Source organism: Varroa jacobsoni, unplaced genomic scaffold (genome assembly GCF_002532875.2).
Source record: "Varroa jacobsoni isolate VJ856 unplaced genomic scaffold, vjacob_1.0 scaffold_759, whole genome shotgun sequence".
Taxonomy (NCBI): Eukaryota; Metazoa; Arthropoda; class Arachnida; order Mesostigmata; family Varroidae; genus Varroa; species Varroa jacobsoni.
The window spans coordinates 377,702-404,208 of record NW_019213661.1 but is presented as its reverse complement, the minus strand read 5'-3'; the positions used below and the strand labels follow the sequence as shown (position 1 = coordinate 404,208).

The 26,507-nt window shown below is 38.5% G+C and overlaps 1 protein-coding gene across 4 annotated transcripts in view; it reads left to right on the top strand.

Moving 5' to 3' along the window:
- Positions 1-10,350: 10,350 nt before the first annotated feature.
- Positions 10,351-26,507, top strand: part of LOC111263358 (uncharacterized) — a 49,364-nt gene continuing 33,207 nt past the window's right edge. For 2 of the 4 annotated variants that reach the window (XM_022838361.2, XM_022838362.2), the window contains exons 1-2: positions 10,351-10,780; positions 18,169-18,789. In XM_022838361.2, the coding sequence (XP_022694096.1) occupies positions 18,547-18,789 (243 nt within the window). In that variant the 5' untranslated portion in view covers positions 10,351-10,780; positions 18,169-18,546. The remainder of the gene's footprint in view (positions 10,781-18,168; positions 18,790-26,507) is intronic. The other 2 variants (XM_022838360.2, XM_086969565.1) reach the window with 1 other exon arrangement.

Below are 26,507 nucleotides of genomic sequence, written 5' to 3'. Positions count from 1 at the left end.
TTTGCTTAACGAACTTAACTATCTAATTAGTTCTTACCTACAACTGCAATTTGTTAACAAAAATGTTCGAGTCAGTCCCTAATTCATATTTTTATAAGGTTTGGATAGGAGCTTAGTTGTTTTTAATGTTCTATTTTTCCTGTATTGAATGAACGACATTAACTATACTTAAAACTGTGACAATGGAATGGGCCCATGATTGTGTGAAACATCAAAGGCATAACAAAGCATTTTTACAATGGACAACCAGTGCTGCCGTATTTTTCGCACATTGTTTCCTATTGGATTATCAAGTCTACTGCGATTTTGCACCAGTATTTGAAAGAATATCATTTCAAACGAGGCGATGTTTATTCCTCTCAATCACCTTTATCCAACATTGTGAACAGCATCGGCACGTATGACTCGCATAAAAATTTCACACAGGATCCTGCATATGTTTTGACACAATAAAAGCTGTGTGTAAGGACTACTCTAATCCAACGGGGAGCTACCACTCATTTGTTAATAAATTCTGTCAGCTCTTAAGTCAGACGTACGTTAAGTTGATATAGCTTTTCACATTACCTGCAGTTACCGAGACACGTTCTTGTAAACATACCGGGTTAGATCTACCGTGTAAGTCTAGCGACGGTTGTAGAAAGAGAAAGGTTTACTTGCGTTTGTTCCTATAAGTTACCGTGAGTTTAGCGTCTCTCTACATACGGATAAAGATGAACCATTTCGATGAGCACACCGACGATGCTTCCAAGCTATTCTAGAATCAAACACAAATTTCTATCTACAAGCACCTTTCTTGCGGTCGCGTCAAGTTTTGCAGGTCATATGGGTTACAGCCGGTCATGAAGCCAAAGGTCTTCCATCCTAAGCTTTCATCTCTATATTTTTTACTTGGTAATGCTACGCATATATTAAAAATAGTTGCTGGAAACGCCTGTCCTCTCCAAAAAATAGAAAAAATTATATATCAAAAAATCTGGTTCTCATTTTCCATGTTTTCCGAACATAATGCTACCTAAAATCGAAGAAACTGACGCTAAGCTAAGTGATAGTTACAATGTCATTGTACATAGAGGTACAGACTCAGATTGGCTCTGGACTTTCTAATCAGAGATGAACCAAATGAAAGAAGTTCCAAGCGAAATGGACATGTTTAATCATTCTATGAGAGCCGAGAACATTACATAGTAGAAAAAAAAAAAGTATTTTCTACAAGAAAAAAACCCCTCCGTTTAACATGACTACTTTACTGGTCTCAAAGGCTATAGAAACAGATTTATGAGAATGAAGGCTAAAGTAGCTTCTAACTACTCTATTAGCTACTACTATGTGTTAAAATTTGTTTTTTTTAATGAAAAATTGAATACGCAAAAATCATTTCAGACAGGTCTACAGTCCCTTGGACAATGTCTTAATTTATTACAATAGATTTTCAAATAGCTTCGGGCAGTTCGAATCAATCGCTAGGGTAAGTTGGGCTCTATGGAAGCAGTCTGGAATACTTACTCTTCGCGTCATCGAGGGAATGGGTTTGAGTGCAAATGATATCAAAACAGGCTAACAAATTTATGCAAATGACGAGTTCATAACATCGGTCCTTCGAGACCTCTTCAAGAAGCGCAAAATTTTTATGTTTTTTGCATAATTGACTTATAATGACTTTCGTAATAGCGCCTTGTCTACTAATCATCCATCGGACTTTGGATTGCAGTAATTACCTTGCGTGTGTTACTTTGAAACCCGCTTTGAACATTTATTGTAATTCAGCAACCGCTCGACAGATATAAGTACTGAAAGTGCCTCTAACAGTTAACTGAACAAGAAAGTCTGCGTTGTCTTTAATTACTTTTTTAGAAAAAGGAAGTTGCCCACTTGCTCCAGGTCTAGTTCCGGTGTTGCCACTTGTATAGGATAGCGAACTACCAAAAGTAGCAACCAGATACCTTCTGCTACCAGTATGTAGGCAAGGATCATTCTGAAAACAAAAATTAGCTTGTTCATGGTAGAATTTGTCGCAGTTGACCCAAAAGTGATCAAATACAGAATGACTATAGAATTGGTTTTTCCTTAACTTAAATGAAGTAAAGCAAAAAAAAAAGAGAAATAAATTACTGGTTGCATCTGCTGAACATCAAGTTTTGCATCGAGCCGGCCACTATCGCTTTTTGTATCTCGACACCACTTCCTTATAAAGAAAAGGATTAGAATTCTGTCCCATTAAATAGATCTTTTTGTCTTAATTAAAAAACCTTTCTCACAGTTTTTTCTAAAGTGAACACTCATCGACTTATTGGATTTTTTTTGGTATTGTGAGGTCAGATTCGACCACAACTATCTGAAACACGATTTGCTATAAAACGTCCGCTATAGCTCCACTCAATAGCTTTTCCTCTACGTAACTAGAAAGCGATAGCAATGTTTGATAAAATGCCTACCTGTTTTAGCTCTTTCAAGTTATCTTTTTGACAAAAGTACTTTTTCCATGCACCAAAAAAGCATGCTATACAAATGTCTAATATTTTTTCATTTCTAATAAATTTCTAAATCTAAAAAATATCGGCTCGTTTGCAAAATTTTAGAAATTTTGAAAATTATTTGGGGTTTTAAAACTCTCGAGTATTTTGAAAAATTCTCATGGAAATAACTATAGCATTGTTGTCTATATAAATAGGATGTAAAATTTTCATTCAAAAAGGATAGTTCAAAGTAAAAAATTATTTCAAATGAACAAAGCAAGTAAACATTTCAAAATGCATTGCTATTGTATTTTGATTGGGAGAGGGAAAAGCTGTCATAGTAGGGGTGCTACGGTGAACATGTGAAGATCATTGGGGTCAAACACTGGCCGGAGGTACCGAAAGGGTTCAAATTAGTTAAAAGGCCTACTGCAGCGAGTATAAAGCCATCGCTTTACTTAGAATTAGGATATATATCGAAAGAACCCTTCGATTGAGGGAAAAGCTAGTGTTAGTATCTCGAAAATAGTAGTGTGTGCAAGATATTATGACTGAAAATATTCTCCACTAAAAGAATTAAAAAACAACCTGGCTACCTTGCTTCCTTACTAGAGAAGGAATCTCCAGGCAGGGCGTCGGTAGGAAGAGCTGTTGCTATCAAAATTTATCTCAGCCTTTGCTATGGGTATAACTACAGAGAAGCAGCATAATTTCCAACAGTGGCATTTGATTTGCCCCGCTAATATAATTTCCCTGGAACGTATCAAACGTACTCAATTCGCATCAATATCTTCATTCAATATTCATCGATTTTTGAGCCGAATTTGGCGTGGCCGCTAGGGATGTCGCACTTTTTAAGCTGGTTCGCGTTAGAGCTTGTACTATCGCCGACAAGCATTGGTATCCACCGAAGAAAACATCGACGAAATCGGGCTTGAAGTCCAAGTTCATCGATATACACTTTGCGACTTGCAAAGACCAAAGGAATGAAATTTCCCTACGGGGAGTCGCTAGTTACTACAGAATCTCTCCGCCTCGCCGACAGAGTAATCCATTTGTCAAATTTTTCACTGAGCTTCGTATAATTTTAACACCAAGCGGATGATTATCTGGGGAGCACAGAACCCCAAAAAGATTAAGGTTCTGTACAGGCTAAAGACAACGCTAATACTTTTTGACGTTGCATCTTTTACGCTGTATGTGATTCAGTCAATAGAAGGACACTTCATGGTGACTTGACTACGCGAACTGGGCAGCATAAATAAATAAAATTTGAGAGTGTCGTGCGTCTCGCATTTATAAAGCGACGCTTCTATTGCTCTGTAAAGCACCATTACTTGCTAAAAGGCTGAGGCGATGGTTCAATTTAAAAGAAGCGCTTCATACGAAATAAAAATCAGTTACATGCACCCAGAGTTAACCCAGAGCGATGACTAATTTCGTTGGAAAAGACAGCGGAAGAACAAACTGACGGATCAACGCTTGATGCACAGTTTAAGGATTTCGTGTTGTCTGTCCAGCACCCTGTTACTTACTTTTTTTTCTATTTATACTTAGAACTTTCATTTAAGCCCGAATCTTCGTGAACAATATTATGAGCTGATGAAATACAATTAATTGACTCAATTAATTTGAGGTCCTCATTCGAATTCACTACCTTACCCGATACACAACGTTCTAACTAAAGTTGTATCGACTGGGCTATTTTTGGCTTTCGGTTTCGATTTTTGGGTATTTTTTTTAGTTAACCCATCCCCATACATCGTGAAGTTATAATTTCATTGAGAGTTTTCTGTTATTAAATTTCCACACAATTTTTCAAAATGTACTTTGGGTAACGTTATTTATGTACGCTTTTACTGCATTGAGCCCTATTGAACTTGGCGTACTTGTTGACCTAATATCGTAGCAACTCTATATATTATGCGTAAACGTATTTCTTGAACAATCTAATTGCAGTATGCAATAACAGCAGTACTTCACGATAAGATTGTGCAGGTTAGATGTATTGACAAGTCACTTACTAACGTACACCAGCATGAACTTATCAATTCTTCCACTTCGATATCAAAATAAGAACGAAATCTTGTTTTGTCTCTGACGGATTTATTTAACGTAGTTACTTAATAGTTATGAAAAGTTCACACTGATAAGTAAACTTTCGTCTATACCAATGTTAAAATAAGTCTTTACCAAATGTAGGGTGGGTAAATCCACGGGACTAATTTCTGTGAAAATACCAGATTAAGCGTTTGCAGTAATTGAAGTTCTCTGGACACACATTTCGTTTAGTCAGCTGGACTACGTGTATTTCGGAGACTATGTTGGCTAAATATAAAAATCATCTGCTGCCCACCCGCATGAATCGGATTTATTTCATACCAGGCTAGTAGAGATGAGCAGGGTATTGACTTGCACGGACGATATTCAGCTCTCTTGCGATAGAGACTGGCACGAAACTCACTTTGATGTGAGACAGGAGACAGACTCGACGTTTGTAGGTGAAGAAGTATAGGCATAATCGGCCCTATTTCATATATGCTACCAGTATTTATAATTGCAGTTGGGTTAGTCCATTAATAACAAGCTGTTATATTAACCTTTAATAAGAACGTCTACGATAAATCCGTTTCTCATACAGACCAACTTCTACCAATTTGGCTTGAGCCAAGTTTGCTCTATATAAGACATATTTAAATCTTAAAGCCAATGACAAAATAAAAATTTGTTGTTTTTGAGATTTATAAAGAATTAGTGTATTTTCCCTTCAAATGCTAATTTGCACTGGAGAATATATTTAGTCCATTTCATTACTCGAGTCATAACATGAAGTTCCACTAAATCAACTGTAATAGAGTGCGGGTTGTCATGTTTCTTTGTGGCGACTACAACTAATTTTTAAGTTCAACGAAATGGAATTATTGTTAAAACTCAGGCAAAGGCACCAGGTTCTCTAAATTCATATGATATATAGCCTAATCCATTACTATAATATTTCACCATTTTATCAAACACCTTTTTCAACATAAACAGCTATTTAATTTGGAATAATCTATTGAACTACACTACGAAAATCAAAGCTTTTTAATTTTCTCGTTTACTTCTGGTTAAGGACAAGTCGGGTTGTACGTGGCAGGTTATTTCTTCTGTTAACGGAACATTGATTTTAAAAGCAAGTAGTGTTAAACAGCTTATTTGGGACGGACATGGTGCCATTATGAAAGCCAGATTCAATATTTAAAGTTATATGGGATGGGCAGGTAGTAATTTGTAATACATGGGATTAATCGAAGAAAGTTAACCAAGCCCTTCAATTATAGTTTCGCATATTCCAGAGCTATATTTTTCCAAAACAAAATGTTAGAAGTTTATTCGTGTAGAGTACGAATTAAAACATTATGTTAGGTTACAAAACGCCCCTTTCATCTCTTACAAATATTTTGGTCTACTTGTAACAATTCAAGGGAGTCAAAACTTGGCTTTTAACTGTTCAGTAAGTCTTAATGACAGCCTATGGTTTACAAATAACAGTCTTCTACTTATCCAGCCTAGTAAGCAATGATTATGACGCATTATCTAGCGAGAATCACAGCCCTCTTTTAAATATTCTTAGCTTTATTTACATGTTTTTTTTCTACGAAACCATTACTATTTCATTTTATACTAAGGGTGGAATGGGAAAAACATTGTTGTCCTCAATTGTCATTTTCAAATTAGTCATTATAGTCCGACTACTTTTTGCAAACGAAATCGCATTGTTTTTTTTCTCTAACGAAATATTGGTTTCTATTGTATTGCCAAAAATAATACAAAAGTAAGTCGCAACGTGCCTCTATAATATTTTTAATTTTACTTTGTGATCTAGAACATTAATAATGAATTGTATGATGCATATAATGATAATATAATACGCAAACGACGTATGTCTTTACAGCGGACATTTTTCGGTCGCAGCATCCGCATGAGCTTGGTTTCGCAACTTTAAACTTTAAATTTTTTTTCATTTCTGGATTTTCTATTGCCTTATGCCTCCGCTAGATACAAAGTTATATATATTGGTTATTTCCGATTAACGTTCTGGGACACGATATAAATTGTTTTACTTCCGCCTCAAGCTCCACTTCTTTCGCTGAAAAAATGCAAAAATCCGGTGCTTCTGCATGTCAGTTATTTGGAGTTCTGTTTCCCGATGATGTCCTAAGACTGCAATATTTTCCGAGCAGAGTAGAGCTTCTGGTATATGCAGACGACCTGACTATTACGGTACAGACCGAAGCAACTGCTGATAGAGCTACACAGCAATCCGGAAGTGAGCGCAATCTCAGAATGGATTACTAAAGGTGAAATAGAGCTTGCCACGGAGCAGAGTAACCGCATCCTACTCATAAAAGAAAAACGCGTGGCAGAAATCAATCTTTAGATTAGGGACATACGAAACAGGATGGTAGAGACTGCTAGATATCCAGGTATACAAATGGGCGGAAACTTACAGGGTTACTCCGGTTAGGATGACTATAGCGAAAGTTAGTAAAACGACAAACAAACAAGAATCTTATCTGATATATACATACGGGCAGAAGAAGGCTTCTGATGTCAGTCGCCAGTTTAATAGCGTTCTTTGGTGGTCCAGTTTATTTCGGATTGTCTATAGGCTTCAAAACAAGCAACAGCTCCTCTGTAAAACAAAAAACGATTGCACTGCAAAATTTTTAAATATATAGGCTGGTCAGTACCTTAGTGGCCCTTGTTTTGGTTAGAATACTGCCGTGCAACTGTAGTAACGGTTAAAGAGAGGAAGCGTCTATGAGATAGCGAAGGAAACTGAGCGTCAATTTATAATATAGGCGTGGCAGGCTGCGTGATCGGTTATACAAGTTCAGAAACCGGAGTCCGTAACCTAATCCACGATATCGGGAAGAGATTGGAGCGCAGAGTAGAAACGGACTTTCACGTAATACATATTATAACGGGCCACGGGGATTTTCAGTCCTACTTACATAGGACTGAAAAAGCCCCATCGGACGTATGTGTCCACTATGATTAAAAGGCAGAGGATGATTATGCCAAGCGGATGACTACGCCCACATGTCACTAGCCTGCCTCATTTTCAAGGCTGCAAGCCTAAGAGCTAAAAAGCAAGGTCTTGATCCAGTAAGTGCTAGCTTTGGTGAAACCAAGTCCTGTTGTCTAGTTTGAATCCGATATTACATTGGGTGTTCATGCATTTATTCCGCCTCTTAGAAAAACTTAAAGAAACCATTGTTAACTGAGACATCAAATCGTATAAGAGCCCCACTTAAAGAAAGTGCTACACTTAAAGAGCACCTCAGGAGATATGGTTCGTACAAAGATGTTATCTAGGTTCTCTGGTTTCCGATAAGCCACTTAAGACGGGCTTGTCAAACGCATTCGGATACTTTTTCTGTTTATGTTCAAATAGAGTCAGTAGAAACCAATTTTTTCTAGCATTTACAAAAAAAATCCCTGTAAGTTAAAGTTGCAAGAAGGTAAAGCTTCACCATAAGGTGTTTTAGGCGTAACGGATATAGACAAATGTAAAAAAACTACGAAATGAAGCATGTACCGGATTACCAGAAGTGTTTCAAGTTGGAGGTAGCAATCGGTTAAGACTGAACTCTATTCGTTAGGACCTCTTGCTCATATAGGCATGCAACCGACGCCCAGTCAGCTGCAGATTTGTCTTCTCCGGAAGTGAGGCCAGATTGTTTGTCAAAGCTATTTCAGTGGTTCTAATATTTTGTGTCTTAGAGCTATTATGTGACTAAGACAAGAGATATGGTTTCGGTGAGAAAAAAGTGTCCCTTTTCCCGTCGTTAGCCAGGACCCCATATTTTCAAGTTCTTGATTCCAAATAATGAAAGGTATACGACTGAGCGGATTCACAATACGGGCGTGGAGCAAATGTACTAATTGTAAGCCTGGCCAATGTATGACTATTTTACATATGAACTGTAGAGGTTCCATATATGCTGACTTTTTCTGTGTATGCAGAGTGCTTCACAATTTTCTACAAATTTAATCGCACTTGAAAACAGGCGATTAAACTAAATTGATGTTGCTTAATCCTTCTGGTTTATATGTTGATCATAATCTCGGTTCACTGGCACGAGAGTAGCCGAGTGCGTAAATTGACCCCGATTGACACCACTGGCTCAAAGATCAGTACCAACTGTCACTTTGTCAGGGTGTAGTGGAATTCTCAATACCACTCTCACGTTCAATGAGTTCCAAATACAACAGTTTGTTGACGTAGTTTTATGCTTTCTACCAATGAAATTGTTTAAACAAATTTCACTTTCGTACGTTCGATAACCTCCAAGACGGCGGCTTGCACCACCTACCACTGAAAGTTAAAAACGAACAAAAATGTTTAGTGTACTATGAAACACATCATATATACCCCTTCAACAAGACACCTTGAACTGAGTAGTACTCAAGGTGGTTCCGCCAGGAAAGCGGACAATGGCACTGGATTCAGCCTATCTTTGTGATAGAATTCTGTTTGGGCGCTTAAATTCTCATATGTACTGAGATCTTGTATTTACTGGTACTATAGTTAACTAAGGAAAGCCTTTGTTGAGAAATTACCAATAAGCATGAATTACGCATAAGCCAACAGCGAGTACAGGAAGTACCCATAAGATAAAAAGTATGTGTAAATACTTTAAAGCAAATTAAGCCCACAGGGTCGGACATGTTTGCAATATGAGGCTATATATTATTCTTGATGTGCAGATAGCTCCCATGGTAATGTATGCCTAATATTTTATACTTAACAACAAAAATCGATTTTCATAACCGATCATGATAAGTTTTTAGTATTGCACTTCTCTAGGTGGATATCAGTAGGCGTACACTAGTCTTGCTAAAAAACCAATTCGGTTGTAGGAAACTACGAACTGCTCATCTTACAGAAATCAAAAATTTACCAGCACTGTATCAAAAAAACGCTATCAAAATCGACTCGCGAAAAAACAAGTACTCAGGAATGCACCGTTCTGTTTAGTGGACATCTATTTAGATTACCAGCAAACAAAGCTATGTGATAAGATAAATATTATATGAAAGTCCTGTAGTAAGTACGATTTATTATAGATCGTTTAGCTTACTGTTTACTATTGCGTTCCCTTTAATCGATATAATGTTAAGCTTTGACTGACTTAGGTAGTGATATTAGCAGTTAATACGTAGACGCCTTAGCTAAACATGCCTCCGCGAGTAAATTGAAGTGAATACATAACTTGAAAAATAGAGTTTAGGAATAAAATCCAACTTACATAAGTGACTTAAAGTGCATCATTTAGTTGTAGTGTAAATATTTCTGTTTAATTATAGCCTTTTTAGACTATATTCATCCTAGATACATGTGGACCACGACGATAAATAAAGTCATTTTAATTCGTTCTCACCAAATATTTGTATTATAAGACTTTTAAACACCCCTTTCATATATATCATTCAACGAATAATGGAAATAAAATTGTTTTAAGTTTATTAAGGAAAAATCTTAGCTTAGTATTAATGCACAAAAAACAATTAGTCACGATTGGCGCATGATCATATTTTCTCAGGGGAGATGATGTATCCCACCGTCGCATAGCATTGTCGATATAGCCACCGTAGTCACTGTGTGATCGGTCATTGTGGCGACGTTGCTCCGGTTCGTCTCTTCTTGTTTTGTTTTGTATTGTCGCTATATCTTTCCTGCTGTCCACTCCACTCACCACGAATGTTTTAATGCTCCTCCTATTTAGGCCCCGCCTCACGGGGCCGGCTCGCATGTAAGGGCGGACGAGCACCGCTAGCGACCGCCCTCTGAGCATCCGCGCCTATCGTGCGCTACGACCATCGACAACAACTGAGAGGAGGCAGCTCCGTTGAACAGATCAGAGAAGAGGAACATCAAAAGATTCGAGAAGAGGATCAGGCACCGAACTAATAATCCTCAGCCGGTTCAGCAATCGACAAACAGAGTTGTTCACGCCAATGGAAAGCAATACCTACGGATCGCGCAAAGCTTGCCTTGCGTAGTCAGTTAGTGTTCTCTCAAGGAGTGGAAGCCAAGTTTCCAAGCTTGTCACTCTATTGAGTAGCTTGAGAAGAATGAAAAATGTGCCCAACACGTAACACACGTTAGTGACTATTATCTGAAGCACGTGACAGCAGTGAAGTTCGTGAAGTGTTGAAATACTATGTGCTAGTGGGTAAAACGATCAACAAGAACGAGGAATTATGCTTAGCTCAAACTTCTCTAAAGATCATCATCAAGAAGCCGTAACTATACCTGGGCTGGATATTTTTAGGTAAGACATGTGTTGACTGCCAGTCATCCATATATGGTTGAAAACTGGTAGCAAATAATTCAAATAGCTGTGTAATAGGGACATCAAGTTTCATACCATTACGACGAAATTGAAAATCCGTTTTGGGTAAATTCTTTTTAAGGATGATTACAACAGTCTGTATTGTGACCTGAAAACAGTGACGTCCTTAGAACTCCATCAAAAACGCATTGCTTTACCGGACTACAGTTACGCCATTTGCCGCATTTAACAAGTCTCTAATTAGCGTTATTGTACGTTGCAAATGCAACATTCCAGTGTAAGTTTGTTAGCATATTTAACACTCTTAAGGATTATTTGCGATCTAAGTAGTGATGTATTCGAGCATATATGACCTCGAAAAAAATCATCAAAATCAATAATGAATGATGGTTGAATCAATGCACACAACGCAAACATTTGCCTGCAGGATGAGATGATTTTTGAACGAAATACAGTTATCAAAAGACATGTACTCATCTATAAGTTACTTTTACTGTAAGATATATTAGCATAGATTTTATGTATTTGTACACACCGACGCATCCTTGAATATTTGCGTTAGATGCTTACATTAGAAAATAAACATTCATATTCTGAAGTGCAAAAATTACTTATAAGTGGAGTTCGATCTAAATCAATAGTCCGATTCATTGCACAAATTTAAACGCAGGCAAAAATGACTTGTTTCATTATTGTTTTGTAAACAATGTTAAAAAATGAATTTTGAAGTGTTAATCGAAAGTTAACCGTAGCCGTACGCGTTAGTAGGTTTGGTAACTGCGAGCCTGTCAACGGTAATGTCGAAACTGGACTTAAAGCTTAATTCGAAATATCTTGTAGTAATTTTTCGAAATTATAATATAAGGTGGGCTCGAAAATATGTTGAAGTTATCTATTTGAAAATTTGATGAGTACGGGGTGTATTTCACCAGCTGTAACGTTATTTAAAGGAAGTTCGCATTATTCTACATTCTACAAGCGAATAAATAATGTTGAAGGCGCTTAGAGCTTTTTTCTCGATTAAGAAAGCTTTGGCGTCTCATCCAGACATCAGATTTTTTAACGGCTGCTCTACCACATGAAGATATATCAAGGTGTTAAGCGATCTAAACGAGAAGCATAAAAATAACGGTATCTTTTCTGGATAACGTTTTCATTACCACCCAGTATTCGAAATATGCAGGACCATATTCAAAGTACAATGTGTCGCAAAATTTTAATCTTTGCCTGTACACTAGGACTGTTACGTTTTCATGGACATCCGTTTGGTTACGCGGGTCCCGAAGTGCTTATTATACGATATTATAATTCAAAAGTTTTATATAGCATAAAATTAAATGGCTGCAGAATGAGCATTTTTAGTAAAGTAACTGTTTGGCTTCCTTTTAGGGTCAGTTAAAAATTATGCTATTAGGTTTTTTTTGAAGGTTTATTTTTAGGTTAATAATCTTGAATTCCAATTTTTGTATACTTAATTTATTCATAATGTTTGTACGGAAGTTTTCGAACAAAGAGCGGATTTTTTTCGTAAGAAATTTATAACAGCAATACGAATGCTTAAACATGATTTTCCTTTAGCGTTATTCACAATAATAGTCGCACAAACAGTTATTATTAGCGTTGAGCGTTAATTATTGTTACGTTTTAACCTTTGGACTTTGGTTTAGACGGTACAAGCGACGGGGGTGATCGCTTGATATCGCCGTTAAAGAGCTCGATTCCTGTTATTTGTATTGCAAAGTTTTTGCGGAAAAAATATATTATCGTAATCAAACTGATACAATAATCTAATAATGCGGCTTTTTCCAGAAGCGTGTAACTATCAACTTGATAAACAAGGTTAATCTCTACTGTTTGGTGTGAAGCTGCTAATGGTATTATGGGACCACACATGGGTCAACACGTTTAACGCGTAACACAAGCATAATTGTAAACAATTTTTCTTAAAACTCGTAAGTCGTATTGTTTAGGGCTCCTAGTTCCAATATTTGCGACTGTTACTTTTGCGTCAGCTGGTGTTCGAATCTTTTAGTGAGGGGTTTACGTTCTACTTTTCCTTTCGCTCTTTCTTATTATTATATATATAGTATATATAACAGTATATAGTTATACACTGTTATTAATAGTAGAGAATGCTTTATGCTTGCTAAATTTCACGCACATTGCGCCGTATGCGTCTCGTCAGTGAGCTCAAACCAAAAATCCGTTTCTATTTCCGTCTATCACTTCAAGTCAACACGTCGAAATTGTAGTATGTCTGTTGCCAAGGGAACCAATTACCACCTGGAGTATGGAAAGCTTTTGGAACAGTGTTGATGTCCGGACCTTATTCGTGCCTGGTTTCAGTTGGTATACGTCTATGCGCACCAGGCGAAGTTTACTTCAGTTTTAATCTAGTTTACCTTAGATTCAAATGTTCATTTATTTTATTCATTAGATAAACACCTCACACTATAGAATCTGAAATTATTTGTATATATTTATTTACTTAAATTTTGAGTTTGCCATTGCTGACCTTCATACTTGCTTGGAGAGTAAACATTTCGTCTTTCCAGTTTGTAGCAGATATAACTAAGAGCCAATAAAGGGTTTGTTCGCCACCTTGCTCTCCTTGCGAAACTCAAATGTGCTTGTTCAGTTAATGCTGCGTCGTAAATAGCTTAAAAAGCATCCGACCCAGCTCTAGTTACTACCATGAGTTGAGATTGAATTAGCAACCAATCCGCGTTATGCAAAGTAGCTTCATGAATAAGTTTCGCTGGTATGATGCTTAGCATAATTAACGGTCCAAATAAAGCGGAAGTTTGTCGCTAAGCCGATTACGTTATCTCGTGACAATTATTCTATTATGTTCAAATTTCTCAACGAACGTTATGTGCTGTATTTATTTTATGCTGTACAGCCCCCTATAAAGCGTCACTAGATCGCAAATAACGCTCGGAATGTTGAAGGTTAATTTTTTTATTTGAAGGTTATTATGTTCGCACGCACTTACTGAGTTGAGGTATTATTACAAAAAAGTAGACTGTTTCTGTGGTGAAGCTTAATAACAACAAACGGTACTGTTGCTCTCTTTCGTCATATTCTTTAACCACTTCAAATCTGCAATGACGATGTGCAGCAACGTTTGCTCATACATTAGCCCCTCAATAATATCGAAGAAGCACTCGCGCTAAACGTATACGAATGAATTTTTGGAAAGAACAAAGACCCATGCAGAGTTTATGCGAGTCTTAAATATGGTTTTACCAGCTTACATAAATTCATAAATGTAAATGGTGGTACCGTATATCTACAGTAGATGTGCCCAATCTGAGCATATTTTGGAGTGGTTTGCTAAAAGGTCGCATCGAAATAAAAACGTCCATTCGAAAAAAGCAAAAAGTTCTTACGCGAGGGATCACCTAAACAAATGTGTTTGTTTACTATAACTGTGATTCGTTGTGGACTCAAAATGTTTTATAAGTTATTTGCAAAACTTTCTTTTCTAGGTCTGTGATACAGTGAATTCGATTCTAAGCTGTCAATTTGTCCAAACATATGAATCATCATAGAGACAGTTTTCAACATAATTACGCATTTACGTGTATAATTAGTCTTGACACAAGCTGGATGGTATTTTGCTCCATGCATTGTAAATTGCGGTTTCGTCACAGTGTATATTGTATTACATTATACTTATTTTCTAACAGTTTGGCTTTCCAAGGCAGTGCAACTTCATGCTGTTTTCACTGCTTCATTTTTTTTAGAGGGCATCACCATGCATAAAAAAATTAGTCTTAACAAAAATAAATACATCCTTAACGTATTAAGCAAAGCAACAGTTTTCTTTCTTAGTGACTCTTGCATCAGCGATGCTCAATAGCTCATATATCTTTAAAGAGTGGATCAGCAACAATTTCTTAACTTTCGCCTCCTTACAAAGCATCTGCCTAACTTCAATAATGTAACCAGATAACTTGAAATTCTCATAAACTGTGCGATAAACAGCAACAGGCGTGTTACCAGTGGTCTTAACAGTGTGAGTTAAAATATTAGTATCATTAAATATGTGTTTTAAGTACATGTGTTAATATGTGTTAATAAGCTATCTATTTATTGTGGATCGTCCGCGTTGTAGTATGAGAGCGCTCCTTGGAATTCTCAAAAGCTCCCTGATAATAGGTAATAAAGCAGATTGTAAGCTTTGTGCAATATTCTGCATTGCAAATATATAGACCCTCCTATTATAAAGTGGCTATGATTAGAATTGGTCAGAGCTGTTAAATGTGTTATTAGAAACATGCCATTTCGTAGTAGAATTTTTTATCGAATGTTTTTGATCGAATTTTTTGCAGTGAACATTATTTCCAGGTTGTATGTTTTGGTAAGTGACATTTTAGGTCACTAGCCAAGATGTTTCATTAACATACTACGACAAAACAGAGCGGTTCTTTTCAGCAGCTAGTCTGATGAAAGAAGACTTTTTGTCGTAAAAGTTGAAACCATTCAATCTCGATACGTTAAGTGCTTTGCACTAAGAGGTTTATTTCAGATATATTGTGTCTTAGAGCTTAATTAAACGTTATCCCACGGTGAACGAAGAGCAAAAACTCAATATGTGGAATCACGGTACTTCTGTGGAATCGAACCTCCCATTGTTGTGAGTCCATCGCTATGCTTACCCTGCCATAGCTGCAACAAAGTTCGAGCACTATTTTGCCGATATGCCCCCCTATAGGCTAACTTAACATAGCTGGAAAATTCGGAGTCTTTTAAACTTTCGAACTGGAGGGATCATATATTAAACCATATTCGAATCTTTAGCCCCTCAATAGCTCTTTTTACATGACAGACGCTGATAGGTCAAATAAAAACGAATCGAGTAACTTCTCAGTAGAATAGTTGTAAAGTAGCTTGGCGTTCTGTCAAGAACTAATAACTTGTCGACCTCTCGAAAAAGTTCATATACTCAGCGGTGATCAAAATTGGTCATAAATATAGTTAAACATTTCCCTCTAGCGATCTAGCGAATCTGTATTCTGTATTTTAGTGCGATTATTTATTTTCTATTCATTTTTAATTATGTGATATAAATTTATCATCAGCCAGGTTCCTACTAGATAAATAATAGTACAGTTGGTTGCCAATTCGCAGGAAGCTCTGTAATCACATGTGCTATGTATTCGAGCGGTGCATGTTGAGTACATATCTTACTGGTATATATCGTTACGCACATTGGTAGCTACTGCCTGTCTGCCTTAATAAAGTGGCAGCTGTTAGCTCTTTTTTGACGGCCACCCGGGTGATGGAGTAGCTTGAAACCCGACAAAGCGTAAGCGGGCAGCCGCTAGCATTCAGCCTAAGTCTATGTGAGCACAGTAGCAACAGCTAGATGCACTTCAATGCTAAATGGGTATAGTGTGCATAAAGTAACGGAGCAACAGATCACTTTAGAAGACGAACATTAGGAACAACTTAGTAGCATTAGGTAACTTACCAGACTCTAACATTTCCATTTTCAGGTATGTTGTGTAAAAAGCTAGTCCTTTCAAGTTCATTCATTTCTTGTCAGTCATTTTGGGCTTACTTCTAGAATTGTTTGGAATATACGAATAGCAAAAAGGTTCACTATCAGTATGGATCAATTCTCATTAGTATTAGTTATTGTGTTATATTTTGTAGCCACCAAGAGGTTTCCTGAGAGGTTTACCTTGTTTTAGTGAAAGATTTTAATGTTGTTTTTAACTCATTGTTGCGCCATGCTATTTTCAAAAATCTCCAATTGTAGAAATATTATATTGCCCTTAGCCTAAACATGTGGCTATTAGATGCTACAAAGTGTACAACGATTCAGACAGCGAACTAGAAATTCTCGCATGTAAGATATACAGCTGTAACAAAGAAACTAGAGAAGCGTTTCTGTTCGACATTACTACGTACATATATTTGCATTATCCATATAATCCAAAATTGTGTCTTAACGTAAATCATATCTTGGCTTCGATACCCAAGCAGGTCACAGGGATCGAAAGGTCCAGTTGTCACGCAGTAGCATTACGCAAAATATTCGTAATATTTTATCTTGCATTTATTCGATTTGGTTACTGTTGTACTATATCTCAGCCACCTTCCATGTTGGTCATTTTCGTTATGTGAAACGCACGATTCCCAGTCACCAGCTAGCTGTAATCTCACACTCATAATCTCGTTCTTTATGTAGATCACGAAAATACCAAGTTTTAGCGCGCATACACTCACATTTATATAGACTAATATTGCGTACGCTGCGTAACGTCACTGCAATTTGTGTAATTATCTGTAAACTATCTATTCCAATGGAACTGTGCAAGTACATTTTTCAAAAGTCATACACAAATTACTACGGAATCGTTAATGCAAGTTCATATATATTCTCTAGGTTACCACTGTGGTGATTATTTTTGGATAATCTAAATATCATTGCATAAAACATATATGCAAATGAAGCGCAACTAGGTTAACTAAATCAAGCAAACTCTTGTACTTAGGTCAAAAACTTAATGACACATTTTTCATGGAAAATGATTGGCAAATATTTTTTTCTATGCTCTCCGCTTTTCATGACGTCGCGGGCTCACTAGAGCCTATTGGAGCCCTTTACATAATTAATGCAATTAGTTCAGTCTTTTTCCGGCTTGAAGTGGGCCTTCGGCCAAGTTTTGAACGCCGGAGCGGCCGTGCTGGCTTATTAGAATAACTGGCCTCCGCGTTGACTCTGTTCGTGAGCCTTTGTAAGAACAAGTTGCCGACCAACATCGTCTAACAAACGTGCTTGTACGTATATCGAGTCGAGCTCCGGCCGACGTCAAATGGATCAAAATCAGACGCGTATCTTATTGTCAGACGGATACTACCAACCGTGTGTCGGATTTCTGTTAAAATGAACAATGTTGTATTCAATATTGGCGAAATAACCCCAGCGTATCTTTATATGACAATAAACGTGATGCACATAAAAACGAAATGCCGGTTTAATAAAAAGAGCGTTGAATTATAATCCAAACACAGCAGGTACATCTATCCAGCACCATAATGCTTACACTATGTCATCGCAATTTCGACTTTTTATTCACACATCGTTTTCAGGCTTAAAATAGTTCTGGGCTTTAGCTCAGTAAAACTGGCCACAAAAGAGGTTAGAATTTTGAATATTTTGAATGAAGGATTTTGAATTCGACAGAGCCTTAGAACCTCAATATTACTTTTGATGAATCCGCTTTTAAAATCTCTGCATCAAAATGCAACTATCTAAAAATGATTAAAACGCCTACATCAAGCATATCATTTCGAAATTAATTAACATTTATTTTTTTCAAATTGCCGGTCTATTTGTTGTTCGTTTTCAGTCAGTGCTCTACGATTGACGGCGGCGCCTGATTTCACCATTGCGCAGTCTGGTAAATAAGGTGGATGATCCTCTATATTAAATAATTTGTTTAGAGAATTCTTCATATAATGATGGGGATGTGAAGACTGATGACAGTCCAATATCTTCTCGAAGCTGTAGTGCGCGTTTAGATCTGAAGCTGCAAATGTTGAAATTGACTGGAACTGTGGGTAAGGTTGTTTCTGTCTTGCCTTATTGAAGCTGCACGGCCATTTGGGGGCAAACGATAATAGCCCCCAAAGAGCCTTGTCTGAAGCTCCGAGACCACTTTATCCCATCCGAAGAAGTTACTATCACAGGTTCAAGGTTGTTTGCCCCCGGTGTTCAGGTTTCGGCCATGGTCCAGGCTGGCCTGGGCTCTCCGGATCTGCCGGAACGCGAGCGGGGCCTCATGGCCAAGAGCTGCTCACCTACGTTGGCCGAGTCGAGTTTCGCGTCGCTCCTGGATTCCTGCTCTGGAAATTCCCCCAACAGCAAGTTAAGACCGTCCAGTCAATTTACACCTCCCGCTCCAACCGTACTGCACCACGGTGTGTTAAATCATCAAGATTGGGACATCAATGATAACAATGTCCCCAGGGTATGTACACTTTATCCTTCTGATGCTTACATACCTAACATTAGATTATGTTCAAACTTAGTTTCATCATTGTATTCATACATCTCGACAGTATATAGATAGATAGATAAATAAGGGTCGTTCTCTTTTTAAATGTTTGCGGAAACAGAGCGCTTTTACTGACACTGTCAGCGTGAGCATTTTGGTATTCGTTAGAATGTGCTTCACCGTCGGCCTGCACATAATATATATGGTCAGATGTAACGCCACATTATTACTCGAACAATAAAATAATCTCTATCAGAGCTTGTTGTTGTTTAAGAAAAACATGTTGTTAAAATACTTAGTGATCCATTCTAAGTTGGCGCTAGTGTTATCGTTACAGTCAGTAAATGCTCAATATTTGTGTAGTGATCATTGTAACGTTACTATGATACCGTAGTTAAAGTAACGGCAGACTTAGAGGCTGGTCTTATGAAGCTGGCTTATATAGTGAATCGGCGTAACGAAGCCTGCTATCTGACCGGGCTTAAAGGTTAGGTATCTTATTCCAAGGCGATATCGATGCTGCTGCTGCTGTTGTGATGTTCCTATGAATGTTTTCTCTGGAGATGCGTTCAGCGACCAGCAACCGCTGCTAGAGAGATGTGTTTTGGCGCATGCTGGGCTTAGCGTTGTAGCTTCTTACTCGGCTGCCGCTCAGGCTGTTCAGGCGGCCGAGCGGCTTTGTCTACTCGCTGGTGAGCTGCTGTGCTGGGCGAATAACTGCTGCGACTCGGGTTGAATTGCTGCCGTAGTGCTTACCGCCCGCATGGCATCACCATTCGACATCTGCCGCTCTCCTACTCCTCGTTTTCTTCCACTTTCTCCTTCTTTCGCCAAGGAGGAGTTGTCCGGGAGAAGCAGCGACGCGGCCTCACGGAGATGAGACGGCAACGCCGCGTACTCCCTCCTGCTGTCCCACCCTCTTTCTTACTCCTGGGCCATATGATCTTTCGAACTGATGCTGCTGCTGGTGTCGTTGTTGTCGTCGCTACTGTTGCTGCCGCTGCTGTAGTTTCTTGCTTGAACCTCTACATAGCAATGATGATTTTGGCCTCCCGTACGGTCAAAACAGCAGACTTCGCTAGAATCGCTATCAGTTACATTGGTTACCTAAGTCGATATAGAAACTCAGCTATTGCTACCATAGCGCTTCGTAATCGCCCTTAATGATTCGACCGCGTTGCTTATATTCATCGAAGTCACGCCGATCTCATATGCATGCAGAAAATGCAATATCAGAGAGTGGTCCCATTAATTCCTCGTTGTTTTAGCGTTATCATCGTCAGCCTTTCATCATTTTTGGTCTTCCTTGCTGTGCATATTATTGCATCTAAGTGAACTAAATCGCTCATCTCGATTACATAGCATAATATCTATTGGTTTTTTCCAGTATAGGTGCCTTGTCGGTGTTTCAAACTTCGTCTGTTCCAATCGTTATTTTTATAGTCCAAATGAAATGAGCTGTACTAGACTTAGTTAGCGAGTAAAAAGAAACAGAAACTCAATCTGATTGTTTGTTGCCGGACAGTACACTAGTTATCTTGATAGGTGCCTCAGATTGATGGCGCTGTCACGGCAATGCCACAACCGCTTTACGCATTATTTATTATTACTATATCCTTGTCACGGTTATGGGCCTTTGTAGCAGCAGCCGCACTATTGAGTCTTCTGCCGTCTATTGCTGTTGACGGCTCATCGTTCATTCTAGAGTCCAGTTTCGACGCAGTAAGGCTTTCTCTGTTGTCGTTCCGATTTGGCGATATCAGCATCCAGTTTTAAACATGTCACGTCGTTCACACTAAATAGGTCTGTGATTAAAAATTAGAATGATAGCCGCCACGGCCGCGGAGTTAACATCATACTGCAGTGCATTCACGCCGAGTTTGTAATATAAAAGGGTAATTTCCGTTATGACTTTGTTTTCTATTGCACGTTTTACACTTTAATTTAATCATGTGCAGATTCATTTGAGCGCGTCGCAAGACACACTCCATGTTTCAAATATACTGGTTGTTTTGTGGAAGCTAGCGCTGCCCCTTCTATCATTCGATCAAATCAGAGACGCCATGGCAAAAATATGCTCGTCTGAAGAATACAGCCTAACAAGATTTAGAATTTCAAAACTTAACTATCGTCACACAGATTTAATGGTATTGAGGTCGCTTGTAATTCGCTGTTATGGTTTGCGGTACCTAACACATGCCAAGCAGATACAAACGGAGCATCGCAACCTCTATTCAGTCATGAAATGGACGACAAACGTGTTATCCAGTTTCATCGAGAGACGAATCTTTCTCGGTATATTCATCGTCCATGAACTTTTAGCGGTTTTGCTCAGTGTCGATAAAATCAAAGCAGTCCTTAACCTTCGATGTCATTGGCGAACACAGGCATACAGAGTAAACAATCGTCGCAAAAAAGCGAGTGCTCATCTTATTTCTTCCAAATGCGAAGTGTGATTGGCGTGCTGAGATTTACACAGATCCCTCCTCCTGATTTAGGGTCACAGCTTCATTACTGTCTGGTTTGGCGCACAGTCTATCTATAATCGGGGTTTGAGTGTCAGGGGACGATGTTATGTCAATTGATGGTCTTTATAATCGATGCTTAATATCCTAAGTAGGAAAGAGTAGGCGTGGAAGGGCGTGCATGTTGCAGGTCAGACAGTAAAAGCTTTTGTATACATCATTTGTTCATTTGAGGGAAGGTTTCACGCAACGCTAACGTTAAAGACACTTTAGTGTCGAACGTAAATACCTTGGTTTCTTATTATTCGGCACGTTCGTTCTAAGACATGTTCAACTTCGACTCGAATTCGACTAACAGTAGCATGGCGTAACACAATCCGAACTATTGAGCAAACCTTCACCATAAGAACGGCTACAAGTAGTGACGATTGGATCGGTGAAAGCAAACTCACCGCAGCCTTCGTTGAAGGCAGACAGGTCGAAACAAGCGGACGTCGATGCAAATTTGTCTTTTTAGCGGGTCAGATTATCATGATCAGCCTCACTATCATCGTCTAGTAATGGATCGACCTGCCAGACCGACTCGCTTTTTGAGGAGTCATCAGTACTCGCTCGGCTTCATCAAACGGAGTAGCAACAATATGGGCATCGTACGGTTCGACGGCAGACGCTCGGTGATTTTTGCAGCATACGCTTTTTATGAGTTACATTAGGAGGGATAGAATTCCATGAAAGTTAAGCGCCGCGTAACGGCGGAACTTAGACGTTCGTTATGTTGGTTGAATACAGATAAGTCAGTAAAGAAAAGCGGAAATGATCTGGCGGACTGTGATCCGATAATGCCAGAACCACAATAACCTGTTTTGAGCTGCAGGCACCATTCGTATTTATGTTTATCTAGTATTCACTTTTGTTGCTGTAGAAATAAAGAACGAAAAATTAAACATTTAACGCTGCACATTCTACTTTTGTAGACTGTAATGCGGGAACCAACTGAAGTTATTGAACCCACTATAAATTATGTGAATTCAACTGGAACAAATTTCTTCCTTTTGTTGCTATACAATTATTTCTATCATTTTCTTGCGTCTTCATGTGAAGCTTGCAGAACACTGTATGTGAGAGTAACCTAATACCGTTTAATAATAAACCGTAATAGACAATAACTGCTGTACTTTTATTGTTTATTTGATTGTAGAAGTTACCACTAGTTGCATCATTTTTATTGTATAGATAATTTGCATGTATTACTTTGTCCATATCTATTGCTGAAGTATTAGTTTTCTAGTTTAAGTGGGGTTAGACTTAGAATAAATGCCAGGCTTCCGTCAACAGCTTCAACACACCTCATAAGTATTTTTATAACAGAACATTGGAGATCAATGAAAATGAATACCCTGTAACATAACCGGCATAGCCTATAAAAAAAACTACAACTTGTTTGATCAGATGCCCATCGACGCTTATATAACAAATCTCTCGCAAATGGAGAATGTATTGTTTAGGACCAGAGAGCTAGAAGGTGGCCTGCCCCGCAAGAGTAGTGTGCTAATATTTGGTGATTTGTATTCTCACTGATGATGCGTCCCAAATCTTAGCAAATGATTTGGGCAGTTTGCTTTCTCTCTAATGGCCTCTTGCCGTTTATCACCTAGACAATTACCCAGCTCATCTGCATTGCGCTCCTGCTTACATTGTCTTTCATCGCAGCTTCACCAATAATCTTTTACGATGCTTCTGCAAATGTCCTGCGAATACCTTTCTTCTATCGCGCATCGTAAACGCAAGGCCTTCAAGCGTTTGCTCGAATGAAGAGGCAAAGAAAAGCGAGCTGGTGCGTTATGGTACTCCAAACTCTAGTTATATCTACCCCTTTAACTGGCCGTAAATAGGGTCCAAGCCATACTTCAGGGACAATGTTCGTGCGGCACTGGCCATATCCCACCCATTAATTCCACTGAAAGCCTTGCAGGTCGCACAACTAATCGCTGCCTTAAGCTGCTATTGACAGGCGAGTTGAAGAGAAGTACGTGGGATTAGTTGGCGGGCGAGGTCAAGAGGAAAGACATCATCATCCTCAACAGCAATGACACCTAACGCCACCACCATCATTTACACCAGCTTGTCGGTTCATCAGCCTCAATTCGAGAAGGGAAAAACACGCTAAACAACAATAAAATATATCATAAATATTTCGGTAGAGTCTGATCAGATCGCTCAGTCACTTTCAGATTTAGTGTTTCAGCGCGGTCGCTAATAACAGACAATGTAGTGGTCCAGGTTTTTTGCTTTATATAGCTATGGAACGATTAATCAGGTGGAAAAAAACACGTGATGGAATGCTGAACGCTGGTTTATCGCTGTGAACGACGACTAGAGGCAACAATGTACATACATATCCGGCAATCGAAAAACTCAGTTTCTCTATGCTAATGACATACGTGCAAATTTCTTTATAGAGATTTATTTCAGTTCGAACTTTAAGAACTTTGTAACGCATATATATATATATATATATATATATATATATATATATATATATATATGCCGTTGTTGCATTGTTTTTCATCAGTATATATCCATATATATATTCACTCTCGTTAGCCAAGGAACTGAAATAAACTTCTACGAAGAAATTATTTGCACCAATGTCATTACTGTAGAAAAATTGAGTTTCTCGATTGCCGGATACACGTGTATATTGTGTCAGCTTACAATTTTAGTTCACAACCGCAAACCGGCGTTCATCATTCGTCGCGTATGGATTTTTTCCACCTGATTCGCTGTTTCATGGTTCTAAAAAGCAAAAAACAAACCACTAGGGACGAAACGTACACTAACGATTTTTAGTCACCGCTACGTCATACTCAACCTACTAATTTAACCGACTGTTTTTTGTAGAAACGAGAGACACTGAAAAATATCGCTAGTGTCAGCAATTTACCATTAGCATAAAGTTAGTAAAACATTTTATTTAGACAGGCCGATGTCACAATTTAGATACAAAACTATTTGAGATAGTATTTAGCAAAGATTTCTGGCCTTATTTGCTATTAGTGTACTAATAGCATCATGGTCGAACTACGATGAAAATTCCTCAGAGGAATTCGTCGCAGCTCATTTTGTAGCGAGCACCCGGCTTAACCTAGATGTCTTCCCTTGAAAACTCGGAAGTGATAAGCACGACCTCATCACTTAATTCAGAAGTCTAAACGAAGGGATAGCAGGTGAAACGCCCAAGGGCATAAAGGCGGTTTCAATGAGCAGATTCAGTGGGCATAGCTGACATTGCTATACCGATCACCCACACTACGGCCACGGAACAGATGCGAACCTTTGAAGAAGACAAATGCTGTCCTGTGAACATAACATCTGTTCAGATATTCTCAGAGTCTCGGTACCGACATCTTACGAATCACGTTATCATACGATTATAGCACAATGTTATTCGAGCATTATACGACTCTGAATGTCACTGATGTGAAGGTTGATTAAAAGAGATTTCAGACCGATTTTGCTACAATAACTGTCTAGTACTTTCCATATTTCCACACTTTCGTAGGAAACTCACTTCATTTTCAATCGTAAGTTTTAGCATCTTAGAGAAAAAAAAACGCTGCAATGTAACTGGGTTTGATTTCTTTTGAGTTAAGCTTAAGCTCTTGGCTTGATATGTATGCAACTGATTACTTCTGCAACGTATTATTTCTAATACAATATCTTTCATTTCATATGTAGATGCTGTTTAGACAGTCATGATTTTCAATGTAGTGGAGATTAATTCGAAAACTTTTTGGATGAATGTATTATAAGATAATAGTTACGTCATTACGAAGCACTAAAGCCGAGGTCGTTTTTTATAACTTTGAAAAATTACTGGGCGTTGGCTAAACAAGGTACTCGTGGTTTTATTATAATTAAGCCGGCGCTTTTTAATGTCGTCATTAAAATTATTCCGTTGCCACACGGAGTGTGTGCGGGTATGAATCACATGAAATTGAACGATGTTTCGATAGATGCATGTTGGGTAAGAAAAGTGGTGTAGGCTATTATTTACAAGAAGTGCAAAAGCAGAAGCCCATACCAGATATACTTGTAACTATTTCCTTAACAAATAAAATCGAATGAGGAGAAAAGGGTTTGTTTTTGTTGTGGCTTATGCGAGGACTAAATCCCAATAAGGAGCGAGTATTTTTGTTTTTTGAATGCTGGATCCAATATATCGATTCCCGTATACCGGGTTCCCATCAGCATCATCCCTTTTCTCATTTTCCTAACGAAGTCCATGAGAGAGGTTATTCTTTTGCGCTATCCCTACGTCTACTTAAATTGTCTTGTAGAGAACGATGACAGTATTGTGATCACACCCCGCGGATTTGATTTTATTTCTTTGTCTAATAAAGCGGGGTTAGTCGCTTGACTGTGTATAAAAAGAGGCATCTCAGCCAACAAACTATACTTCCACAATCTTTTTTTTGCTAACACGCGCACGTTCTCTTTGTCACGGCCTCTATTTCTCTCTTATTTTCATCTCACAATTTCTCCCGCACCTCCTCCCCCTTCCTTCTGTCCTTTCCCCTAACCTCTGTTCGAATTCCCTATCCTTCCCTTATTGAGATTTAGTTGCTTCGCTATATTTAAGAGTGAAATACCATGCCCCAATAGCGTGAAAAGCGAGCTGTAGGTACGAACACATAGTTTGACATAGCGTAAAATAGGAGATTCATTCTTGGATGGAGTTGGCCGTAAGTGATCGAGATGTAGTTGACGAAGAAGAAATCTAGGCTGATTTTTGCTGCCAATAAGCTTGTGAAGTGTTCAGTTTCACATGCAGTTTGCATTGGCCTCTACTTTTCTATAGGAACCCGCATTGGTGAGAATACTGTGTTAGAGGCAGTAACGAGGAACAACGGCAATAAGCTTTCGAATGAATTCGGCTAATAATAGCAGTAGCAACTATTAGGCAGGTCGGCTGTTGTACCTGGCTGACGGTCACGTGGTGCTGGCCGTCGTTATCGGTTGCAATGGTGGAATGACAGCACGACAACGCGGCAGGCACGCCGAGTCACTAAAGTAAAGCTACACTCTGTAGCGATGCGGAATCCAGATCTGTCCGTTTCTGCCTCTTTCAAAGCCATCTTTATCTACCCCAACCCTCCCCTCGGACATTCACCGACGGTCGACCGCTCACACCAAATCGAAGCGGTAAACAAAAGTTCGTCTGTC